The sequence below is a fragment of the Pleurodeles waltl genome, chromosome 3_1 (genome assembly GCF_031143425.1).
Source record: "Pleurodeles waltl isolate 20211129_DDA chromosome 3_1, aPleWal1.hap1.20221129, whole genome shotgun sequence".
In the NCBI taxonomy this organism is placed as follows: Eukaryota; Metazoa; Chordata; class Amphibia; order Caudata; family Salamandridae; genus Pleurodeles; species Pleurodeles waltl.
This window is the reverse complement of record NC_090440.1, coordinates 1,282,530,229-1,282,542,396: the sequence shown is the minus strand read 5'-3', so window position 1 is coordinate 1,282,542,396 and position 12,168 is coordinate 1,282,530,229. Positions and strand designations below refer to the sequence as shown.

At 46.0% G+C, this 12,168-nt stretch overlaps 1 protein-coding gene across 2 annotated transcripts in view; it reads right to left on the bottom strand.

The window, feature by feature from the left end:
- The window catches only part of EPB41L5 (erythrocyte membrane protein band 4.1 like 5), an 873,454-nt gene that overhangs the window by 119,002 nt on the left and 742,284 nt on the right, over positions 1-12,168 (bottom strand). For both annotated transcript variants that reach the window (XM_069224616.1, XM_069224615.1), the window contains exon 21: positions 8,703-8,816. In XM_069224616.1, the coding sequence (XP_069080717.1) occupies positions 8,703-8,816 (114 nt within the window). The remainder of the gene's footprint in view (positions 1-8,702; positions 8,817-12,168) is intronic.

Sequence of the window (12,168 nt, the reverse complement as noted above, 5' to 3'; positions counted from 1 at the left end):
CCTCTAGATACCTGTTTAGACTGCCTGCCTTTAACAAAGACTCAAGTCGCCTTTGAGCAGCAGACCTTCTCTCCAACCAACTCCAAGGAAAGTACTCTTCAGCCTCTAGAACCGCAAAGACCCGAAACCTGAAGTCACCACTGCACCTGCCGTCACCGACCCGAGAGGGAGCTCTGGTGCAAGCAAGGACCCCCGCCCCCCCCCCCAGCTGTCCAGAGTCTGAGACAATTGTGGTTTCATCAATCCTGGAGTCCCTGAAGTCACCTGCTGCCTCCGCACACAGCCCTGCCCTTTCCTGCAGCTACTACAGTGACAGAACCAGACATCTTAAGCAACCATTGCATCTGTTGCTGCCGACCCGAGTTGAAGTGGACCCTTGCTGTCAATAATGTCTCCCAGCTCTCCTGAGCTAGAGTCCTCTGTGGTTTCACCCCTCCTGGACTCCCCGACGATGCTTGCAGCCCCAGACCACAGGACTCCCCAACCGCGAGCGCTCCCGGACAAAGAAACCTGATGCCAAAGGACACCCCTGCACCCGTCGCCCCGTGCCTTGGAGAAGACCAAATTCCACCTACGTCCCCCAAACACTCCACGTTTGTGACCTACCTGTTGGTTGTCTCCAACAAGTCCCCCAGCTGGCAATTGGCTTTAAAGTATATATAAAATAAATGTTATTTTTCTAAATTGGCCTTGGATTTATTCTTTGAGTGTGTGTCTCATTTATTGTCTGAGTACAACAAATGCTTAGCACTACTCTTTAATAAGCCTAACTGCTCACCCACACTACCACAAAATAGAGCATTAGTCCCATCTACTTTTGCCTCTGCAAACCAATTGGGAACCACTGGACTCGCTGCATCGTGTGCTACTTTTTAGTGCACCATATAGAGAGCTAGCTTCCTACCATAAGTCACTCTGATGTAGTAGGCAATATAGCCCACAAGGTAGATTGCATAGTATGTAAATGCAGGACGTGTAGAAGTTTAACGTTAAAATAGCCTTCAAAGTGACTCACCCCCAAAAGTTATTTTTCACTGTGGAAGGCATAACCTTCGTATGGAGACACCCAGAGTACAGAATAAAATCCTAATACAGTATCTATGGAACGGGACTAGCTAGAAAAATAATTAAACAACTATTTTTAATAGTTATTAAAAATCTAATTCAATGGTAATGTTGAATATTTAATAAATAGTTAGGAAAAGTAACTTTTAGAAAGTCACCTTTTCCCTCCCTGAAGTTCATGGAGGCTACTCTGCATTTATTCTCCAACTTCTGACAGCCAGGAACATTGCTGGACTTGAGGAGGAACAGAAGAGGACTGGATCAACTGTTTGTCACCTGCCCTGAAGGACTGGATCTTCTTCCTCTAGTACCTAGGACAAAATAGTGGACTCCAAGGGTAATAAGGTTGTCTTCCTATTCAAGCTAGAGTGATACAACAAGCTACAAGAGGCCTTTCCGGAAAATGCTCAGCTGACCTGTAGCAACTTTAGCATATTTGTCTAATTCGGTTTTGGGATTTTGTATTGTTTTATATGTGGACTTTATTTCTGTTTTGGTACTGAATCAAGGCTTTACACAGTACCTTAAGTTAAGCCTGTCAGTTCTGTGCCATGACCACAGGGTGGATGAACTCTCAGGTTTACTGAATGACTTTGAAGGTTCACTCTGACAAGGATTGTGGTTGTTCCTTGAGGTAGTCACCTGCCCCACAAAATAATTCTGTTTCTTTCTGGTGCACAGGACGCTGTCCCCCCCCTTTACTGATGGAGCCACTGGCCTGGTGGATTTGTAGAGCCCACACCACAAAGACAGAACAGTCTATTGCATTAAATACAATTTTGTTACAGGATAATTATATATTACTGTATCTGAATGACCCAAAGAGGCAATCTGATATGTACTATGTCTGTTAATTACTTGGGTAAGATATCATCCTTATATGTGAGCTGGAACACATTTTTTTCCCACTGAAGGCAGGATTTCAGTAATCTCACTTAAATCCAGATGGTGTCAAGATACAGTGGGCTCTGATACTGTTTAATACCGAGGCATTGGGATATATCAAAAGAAAGCAGACAAAAAGTTTGGTAATCTTAATCAAACTGAATTGGCAACATTGGCAGCTCAATATTCCAGTGGCATATTTCACTTTCAGTACAAGAAAGTACTGCTCTAATAAAGATGATGGGTCTTCTACATCTATTCTATTATTTTACTAATATTCCAGTGAAGCTACCTGGGCAATTTAAGGAATGAACCTCCTTAATGGCGAGTGTGATCTGGTGGGGGATAGCAAGAGAAGTGTATTCAACTTAAAAAGAATGTTACCAATAAAGGAAACTGGGAGTCCCAGATGCTGACTATTTTCGGGCAGCAAAGCTGCAGTGGTTAGCGAGGTAGGTATTAGGTACTAAGCAGTTGAAAACTTTCAAGCAGGCTCTGGGATCTGTATTGGTCTCAAATGCCTTCAAGGTGACCTCGCCCCCTACTAAAGGGCAGACTCTGTGAGGTCTTAAGATGAGATTTGGACTCACTAATAGAAAGCATCAGGGTGGACAGCAACGACAGTTAGCTGCAGGTAGTCAGATACTGGCAAAAGAGAGCCCATCTTCAAGAGTCACTCTTGGATATAAAAGAATAAGTTTATCCTGACATGACCAGACAGGCTGATGTAAGGCAGAAAAGCAGGATAGCAAATTGACAGTGGGCTGATCCTACTACAAAATGGAAATACACCCTGTGGGACTGCAGGACTGGCAAATATATGAAAATAAGGGTCTTTCATGACTACGGACACCATTCAATGATTGTAGTCAAAGGCCAGCAGAACAATGAGGGAGGCACCTTGAACTTTTCCTTTTTGAGGAATCAGTTTTATGCGCCTGTTGCTCTAGAGGATAAGGAAGTTCTGTGAGTAACGACCAATTTCCCCACCATGACTCCAACACAGCTTCATCTGCTTCAATGGCATGTAAAAGCAAGACCTCTTTGCAGATGCTACCTGCTAGGTATCTTATTCCCCATTGACCCCATCAGGGTCAAATGGGGGAATGATGAAATTTTGTTCAGAAAGGGGGATGTAACCAACATGGGCAATCTAGAGAAGCCCCAGATCTGAGTGATTGAGGCAACGTTGCATTCAACCTTCTACCAGGCCCAGGTGCCCACTCGAGAGTGAAATAAAGGTTCTAGTGTTGTATGGAGAAGAAGAGGCAGATTATTGATGGAGCAGAGGTAGCACTTGTCCCTATGTGTCACTTCCTTTAAAGTGCCACAAAAAGTATTTTTTGGCTTTTGGATGGGCTTTAGAGGTTGCTGTAGACATAAAGTGAGGCCTGTAGAGTAAGTGCTGAACTTTCTGTATTGCTGATGGGACTGGTGGGCCAGGAAAGGCAACTGCAAGGAGAAAGACTTATTCAAGCTGTTACTGAAGCATTTCAAAGTTACATTGGTCCTCTTCCTGATAGTGTAGCCCCCATTAAAAGGACATATCCATCAACACCTGGATGTCTCTGGAAAACCCAGTGGAGCTCATTGAGACAGAAAGCCTACTGTAGGAAGCTGGCCTATTGTGTGGAGGACACCTATGGTGTTGCACATTATACTAGGTCCTAGCAAACCCATATAAGTGAGTGTTACAGTGTCTTGACAGTCAGGGCTCTCTGTGGTAGCTGTGATGAGCAGACACAAAGTATCTAGGAGGCATGTGAAGCAGCAATAGATACACAGTCACTTATCAAACATGAAATGAACCACACAGTGTTGCAAAAATAAAGGTAGTTCATCATAGGCACACAAAACTAGACTACCATAGGTATACTTCCCCCTGGAAGTATGAATACAACAAATATACACAGGTAAGTAATTGGGAATAGCATACATTAGCAAAGGCCCTACATGGGGGCCAAACCATATACTAAAAAATTGAATCTGAAGGGGTGTCCTCCATCAGTGTGTTTGCTGTAGCTAAACAACTGGGAGACAGTGGACCCCCAAAAGGTAAGTATCTAGGAGATTCCCAGCGACCAAAGGCAGAGAGGTAAGTTACTTGGTTTTCCCATAGGCTAACATGGCGATGTCGTGGTTGGAAATTGCAGAAGCAGGACAGGACTAATGGAACCCAAGGACAGATTCCAGGGGAAGACATCCTGCAAAAGAAGGGGACAGAGTCCAGTTCACGCAAGACTTTCCAGGTGGGGAAGGAACCAACGCCCACCCTTCTGTAGCTGAAGATCTGGGTTGACAGTGATTGATGAAGTCCAGCTGCGGTGTCCAGGAGCTGAAGATGAGTCCCGGAAGTCACCTTCTTGGTGGTCGCAGGATTGCAGACGGGTTAGTGGTCATGAAAAGCAAACATAAGAGGAGCCTTTGGCAATTTTGCAGAGCTGTGGAGGACCAGCAAGGTCCTGGGGACTTGACCCTTGGAGGGAAGTCCTGGCTGACCCTCAGAAGACAGGAGAGCCAGCAGAAGCAGTCGGAGCCCCAACAAGCACCCACTGGCAGCAGGCACAGTATGTTGCAGTGAGGCCCAGTCATAACACCTGAAGAGGAGTCCCACGTTGCAGGAGCAGAAGAGAGAAGACTTTCCTTGCAGAGGTAGAGTGCTGGGGGCTGGGGCTAATTGGAGCATTAAGATCCCTCGAAGCAGGAGTCAACAAGCCTTGGTTGCTGCAGAAGTCACGGTGCACAGGGATTCTGTCCTGATGGAAGAGGCAAGGGCTCACCATCTTCCAGGTTGGATACAAGGCAGAGATGACCCAGGGGATCCCTCAGAACCCCCACCTGTGTTGGAGAATCTTCACAGATCCAGAGGACAGAAGGTTCCCCCCCAGCCGGGCATCGTTGCCTTCGGTGCCTGCCGATGTGAGGGAGTGACTCCAAGGGAGATTCATTCTTGCTTCTTGGTGCAGCTGAAGTCTTGCCGACCCTACAGGATGCACAGCTGTGGAAATGTTGCAGATTGCTGACAGGAGCTGCAGAAACAATGTTACAAAGAGAAGTCTTCTCAGGTGTTACAGTATTGTTTGGTTCATGCGGTGCCCAGCAGTGGTTTCAGAGGCCATGAGCAGAAAAGGTCTTTGCAGAGGAGTCCTGATGGAATCTTGTACAACAAATCTGGGGACATACCCTCAAGGGAGTCCCTAAATAACCCCAAAAGGGGGGTTGAGCACTCTTGAGAGTGACCACCTAACAGGAAGGGTCTCTGACGTCACCAACCTGGCCTACCGAGCCAGATGCTCCCAGAGGTCTCTGCACATCTTGTTTTCAAAATGGCAGAATCAAGTGGCCTCCTGGGGGAGCTCTGGCCACCACCCTGAGGGTGGTGCTGGACAGGGGAGTTAACACTCCCCTTCTCTTTGTTGGTTTCATGCCAGAGCAGGGACCAGGGGTCCCTGGACTGGTGCAAAACAGATTATGCACGGAGGGCACCAATTTTGCCCTTCAAAGCAACCCGGTGGCATGGGCAGCCCTTTAACACCTATTTCCAATGGAGAGGAGGTTGCACCCCTCTCCTACAGGAAATCCTTTGTTCTGCTGTCCCCTGCTGTTCAAGAAGCAGGAGGGCAGAATCGTGTCTGAAGGGCTGCAGCAGCATGTGCTGCACGCAGACCCTGGATGACCAGCAGAACTGAGGGATCCTCTAAGGGACCCCAAGAGTGCATGGAATCATGTCACCAATACTGGAATCAGTATTGTTGTATGATTCCGACATGTTTTGATACCAAACATGCTCAGGTTCAGAGTTGCCATTATGTAGCTGGACCACAAGTGGTGACCAGTGGTCAGTACAGAGCTAAAATGGCTTCCCTGCCCTTATGCATTCTAGGGAATTGGAACTGGAGTTCGTAGGGGCACCTCTGCTCAAGCAGAGGTGCCCACACACAGGGACGGGCACCCTGCCCTTAGGGCTGGAAGGGCCTAATATAGGGGTGACTTATAGTGATCTGGTGTAGTGACCTGTGGTGAAAGGGTGCATGTACATTTTCACACAGGCTGCAAATTGCAGGCCTGCAGAGACAGTTTGAATGGGCTCCCTTGGGTGGATAATACCTGCAGCCCATGGGGGACCGCTAGTGTACCAATGCCTGGTTACCCAAGTACCATATACTAGGGACTTACCGGGGTACACCAGTATGCTAATTTTTGGGTGCAAGAAGTAAAGGAACTAAATTTGGAGGAGAGCACGATCACCGGAGTGCTGGTTAGCAGGATCCCAGTGAAAGCAATCTAAGCAGACTGCCAGGCAAAAAGTGGGGGTAACCATGCCAATAAGTGGGAACTTTCCAACACTTACTAATCATACTAGTACCAGTAGTACAAGAGCCAATGGGTCCCAGACCTGAATGAGGATCAATTTGGCTTCATCGTGTCCCACTTAGACAGTTTGTGTAAAACCATGATACATGTCCTTAGTTAACATGGCAAAACCTCACGTGCCACATCCAAGAGGGCATGGCTGTAGTGTTCCCCAAGAGGAGAGATGTAATTCAATAAGCACATGGCCACCCAAAGAAAAATTCCTTGTCCATCACTTCATTTCTTTTTGATTCCCTGTCAGATGAAGAAGAAAAAGAGATAGGATTGACATTACAAGCGGCACCTTGTGCCACAAGACTCTCCAAAGCAGGACGCTGCATTACAAACTCAGGATCTCTTGGTGCTAGTTCATGCTGCTTACCAATGCTACTATTCTTGGTTGGAGCAGAAAATGGTTTTGGCAAAGCTGCCATAACTGGGTGTGGCAAAGCCTCTTTATATGGCAATAGAACCTTTGAAGTGGAAGGTTGATAGTTGCAAAATCACAGTCAAGAGATTAGCCTTAGTCTTTTAAGTGGGGAGTGACAGCTACAACACTTCTGATGCACCACAAACCACCACTGTAAATGATGCACTTTCTTCCATTTGGGCCCTTAAAGATAATCTAGAGCACACTCAGGCAAGTCTCGAAGCCACTGGTATTTTTGAGGTTCAGCATCAATGTGATGTGGGGAGAGTAAAACCTCCTCTTTTCATCATCAGGCTGCACTGCCAGATGGTACAGTATAGAATCAAAGTTTGATCCAAAAATAGCATCCATCCTTTGGAAGTTATGCTGCAGAAGCACAGATGCTGGAGATATTCTTTCTTTCCCTATTGTTGCACTTTGCTTATGGTAAAAAGTGCCTGAGGGTGACCTCTAGCCGCAGATAGATTTGAATCTGTAAGAATCAGAGCTGTTGGAGCAGATCTAAGAGAAGAGTAACTGGTGAGATCTGTGTTAGAGGAATAAATGCCTGGCCTGGTGCCAGAGGCAGAGAAGGCTGACTGTCTTAAAGGGTTAGCCAATATCAGGTAAGGGTCTTCCTGTGGAAATTTCCCTGCGGGCCCCAACAGGTATATGGAGCCAGAAGGAGCAACCAGAGAGAACCAGTCTGAATTTTCAAATCTGCAGCATGACATCCATTTTCTGTGGAGTCAACAATGGCTTGGGGGAATTAGTGACACATCTGCACACCTTTGGCCACTGGATGCATGGATTCTGGTTTCCTGAACTTGTGACTTCTTTCGAGAGTGCCTGAAATTCGAAGAGTCATTCTTGCACTTTGTGTTTCTTCTGACATCTCCTTCGATTTTCCCTTTTACTTCCCTGACAAGGGAGATCTGAAGAGGAATCAGCCTTGTGATCTGGATTGTGGTATGATCTTGACTACCCGGTCTCTGATGTGCTTTGGATGCATCAGGGATCATTTGTCACTTAGAGTAATGTTTGGTTCAGAGGCAACATAGCAGACATTGTGTAAACTTGTAATCAAAACTTGTTTGAGTAAGTACAATGAAGTTCTGAAACCTGTCATCGTTGAGGCCAGCATCCCTGCGCACTGCCGAAGTAATTTGCTGAAACAAAAAGGCTAAAAAAAAAGCACTAAACACAGTAGGAAAAGAGCTCCAGATCCACGTGAAGGACATGGAAAAAGAGGACTGGACATCCATGCACAGGGGTAACACCTATATGCAGCCCTGTATCGTCATGTCAGTAGGAGGGACTGGGTCATGAAAGAGGCCAATGGTACCGTCTGTTGGCACTATTTCAAAAGTTTCCGGATCCCGTGGTGTGCCTTTGGAAATTCAAAGGCAGAGGAAAATAAAGTTGTAAGTATCCATCAGAATGTACATTTATTAATGTGATATTGTTTCCCAAACGGACTGCAATGAATTGGAAGGGTGCTAAAACCTGCATTATTAGCCAACTAGAAGTACATGTTTAAAAGTAGGCTTACGTGTGGTTTAGAGCCTTTGGAAAATAAACAATAAGAAAAGTTTAACTTCCAACTTTAGAATAATGGAGATCCTCTCAATACAGATTCAGAGTGCTTGCGTGCTCATTCCACCAACTTGTGAAATTTTAGCAGGTCAAATATGCAGAATTTAATAGCATAAAATTGTACAGTATTTCCCATACATTGTGGATTTCTGTGCAATAACCACCAAAATCTGCATGGTATTCCCCAGAAAGTTGTAAAAGATTACATTTATCACACCCAATAAATAACGCACCCCATGATTATCAGTATGTATCTGGTACGATAAAAAGCAATTGAATTCTAACAAACTCACAATCATGGCCTTCATGTTCATTCTATAACTCTAAACGTGGCTCGAATGGAAGTTGATCTCTGCATTCTTATTATTCACACTGTTTCTGGCTAAGAACTTACGGTAAAATAGCAGTAGAGGTGGAGAGTGGTTTTGGTAGTTCTCGTAATTCTGGAATCTCTAGCCTTCTGGCTGTATCTGGGCTGTTTTGAGCAACTCCACCCATAAAGATACTTCTGGAAAGAAATTAAGAGATAAAGTGGTCACTGCGTGTCGAAGAACACATGTATTTTATTACGTCTCCATTGTTCTGGTGGTAGGAGGACTAGACCAACAGATATTTAGAATTTTATTAGAAATATATATGACTGACAAAAACAGTTATAAGCTATAATTCAGCAAACAAAACTAAAAGAATCATCAAAATCTTCAAGTCAGATACACAATATCAAAACACATTGTAACTGATGTCATTGCTCAGTACAACTCTTTACTTTAGGGATGAGAAATAAAGAAGTTTCCAAAAAAAACAAAAACAAACATTATTGTGAAACCAAAGAACAAGCTGATTACCTTTGGTAAAGCCTTATCTGTTAAAGACATTTTAGCTGCAGATTCCTTACCTTAGAATATCCCCCAGGCCTCAGATTTGATCCAGTAACTTTTTGAGCAGTACCTCTGCATGCCGGTAGGTGGCATTTCGCTCCGCATCAGCAGTGTCCACGACGTAAGTAATAAGCGGTGCCTACACAGGCGGCACCGCAGAGCACTAACATCAGTTACTTATTGCGACCTTTCCACACCCGAAGCGCTGAGCCACCAAGGTTGCTGATGTACCAGTGTAGAGGAATCAGTTTGCAGAGGTGGGAGGATGAGAGCATTGGTAAGGAATCAGTTGCTAGATAGAGGCTCTACCAGATAGGGCATTACCAAATGTAAATAACTTGTTTATCTAATAGAGAATTCTAACCACACATTCCTTACCCTTCTAACCACACATTCCTTATCTCAGAATAGATATCCAAGCAATAACTATTCCAAGAAGTCCTGGAGGACCGAATGGGCAAAGTACCTGTTACAAAGGACCAGACTGCCCAGGAAGTAGTGCTTGGTAAACATGTGCAGGAATGCCCATGTTGCAGCTTGACAGATGTCCAGGACAGGGACTCCACAAGCTAATGCAGTTGTTGCAGCACCTTAGTTCTGATGGAATGAGCACACAAGTCCTCATGGGATTGCCTTTTTGCCAATGCATAGCAGAGTTTAATGAAGGGCACAATCAATTGCTCCATTTCTCTGCCGCAATAAACCCAACTAAAAGTTGACCATCCACCCGGAACACTCTGCTATGATCAATGTAGAATAACAACGTTTTTTGGGGGGATCCAAGAAGTGGAGTCTCTTCTCTTTCTAAGGGTGGGGTGGAGCAAACAAGGTTGGCAGGGTGATGGTCTGGCATAAGTGAAAAGGTGTTACCACTTTCAGTAGGAAAGAGGGCTGTGCTCCCAACACCAATTTGTCAGAGTAGAAAGTTGTGCAAGGAGGGTGCATAGAACGTGCATACAGTTCGCTAACACTCCTGGCAAATGTAATGGCCACTGGTAAGGCTGTTTATATGGACAACAAACAAAAAGGAGAACTGTGCAAAGTCTTGAAGGGTGCCTATACCAGTAAATGGCCAACCCAGCCCAAGACTAACTCATCAGTCACTACAGTCAGCTATGGTTAGGAAAGTGAGAAGGGTTTGTCACTGTGGTTCATCAGCCACCACTGCTGTCTTTTGCATTTTCCTTCGATATCTGGCCCAGGTCCATTCCCCTGATGCTGTGCCCACTGGGACTTCAGGTCCCAATGCGGAGCCTGCATATGCTAACAGGCATGTGTTACCAGCATGATACAGGATCCTATGAGACCCAGCAGCCTCAGAGTAATTCTCACAGAAATCCTGGATAGAGGCTGAAACATCAGAATCACAGCCGTAATATCCTGGAATCGCCATTCCGTAGGATAGGCCCAAAACTGAACTAGATACAGGACAGCTTTGATGAAAGGGAGCATCTGAGAGGGAGTAATGTGTGACTTTGGCACATTTATAGTGAACGAACCTTAGTGAATTCAGGAGGTCCGCTCTAGTCTGGAGGTGGGAGACAACTACTATGGGCAAGCCAGCCTTTAACAGCCAATATCCACAAAGGGGGAGGGGGTCAGGAACCCCTGATCACTCTGCAGGGGTGGTGCAACCACTGTCACCACATTGTTGAACATATGAAGAGCACTGGTAAGGCCAAAGGGGAGCACAGCGAACTGGTAATGCTCACTGCCCACCATGAACCACAGGTAACACGTTAGCAGGCAAGACCGGAATATGAAAATAAGCATCCTAAAAGTCCAGCACTTCCATCCTGGGTCTGGATCATACAGGGTCTGAGCTAACATGGACATCTTGAATTTCTCCTTCAGGAAGAAATTGAGAGGGTCTAGGTCTAAAATAGGGTGAAGGCCTCTGTCCTTATTGGCCACCAGAAATTAGTGGGACTACAAACAACAACCTACCTCTGATGCTGGCACTCTTGATGGCTTCTTTGTCCAGGACAGCCTGAACGTTCTGACTGAGCAGGGAGAAGTGGTCCTACGTCAGTTAGTCTGAGGATGGTGGAATCTGCAGTGGGGTTTCTAGCAAATGGTATGGAGTAACCTTGCTAAACATTTTGTAGTACCCACTTGTCCAATGGTATGGACTGCTAGCAGGGGAGGAGATGATGGATCCTGCTGCCAGAAGGGTGCCCATAATCATACGTCGGCAAAGTAAAGGCATTTTGAGACTGCTGGAAAGGAGGAGGGCTGGGTGAATCTCTAGGGGTGTGTTTCACAAGGCTTGTGGGAACCACATCCACAGCCGCATTAGGATTGGGGGGTAAGGTGGCCTTGGTTGCTGGGCAGGAAGGAGTGTGAATGAATGCGAATGGAAGCCCCTACCGGAACCACGAAAAGGGCTAAAGGCAGAATGGGATGGACGTCTGGACAAGGATAGGCCCAGGGACCAGGCAGTGGCTTGGCAGTCCTTAAAGCCCTCCAGCGCTGAATCCGACTTGTCTCAAATAAGCATGTCCAGAATGGATGCTTGGACATAACCCAAAAAGACAGTAGATCTCAGCTAGGCATGGCATCTGAGTACCACCCATGACGTAATCGCTCTGCCTAGCGAGTTGGTCATATCCAGTCCTCAGTGAATGGTGAACTTTAAATGCGTCTGCCACCTGCAAAAGCCTTTGACAATAAAGGTTGGGCCTTTTCCAAGACCATAGACAGCAAACTGTGTGGCTGTATCAGCCTAAAAGCCATGCAGTGCTCATCTCCCCAGTACAAGGCTGGTGAAAGAACATCCTCTTGCCTAAAGTGTCCAGGTTCTTGGATTTCTTATACAATGGTGTGGTACAGAATGTGCCTAGGGTGACCTTGGAGATGGAGGCCCGGACAACCAGACTCTAAGGTGGGATGCTGTGTGAGGGAAGCTGGGTCTCCAAGAGTGGGGTGATCGGCGGCCATCAACTTTCCTGTCAACAGGTGCCCTGTGCAGGCCTTGGCCCA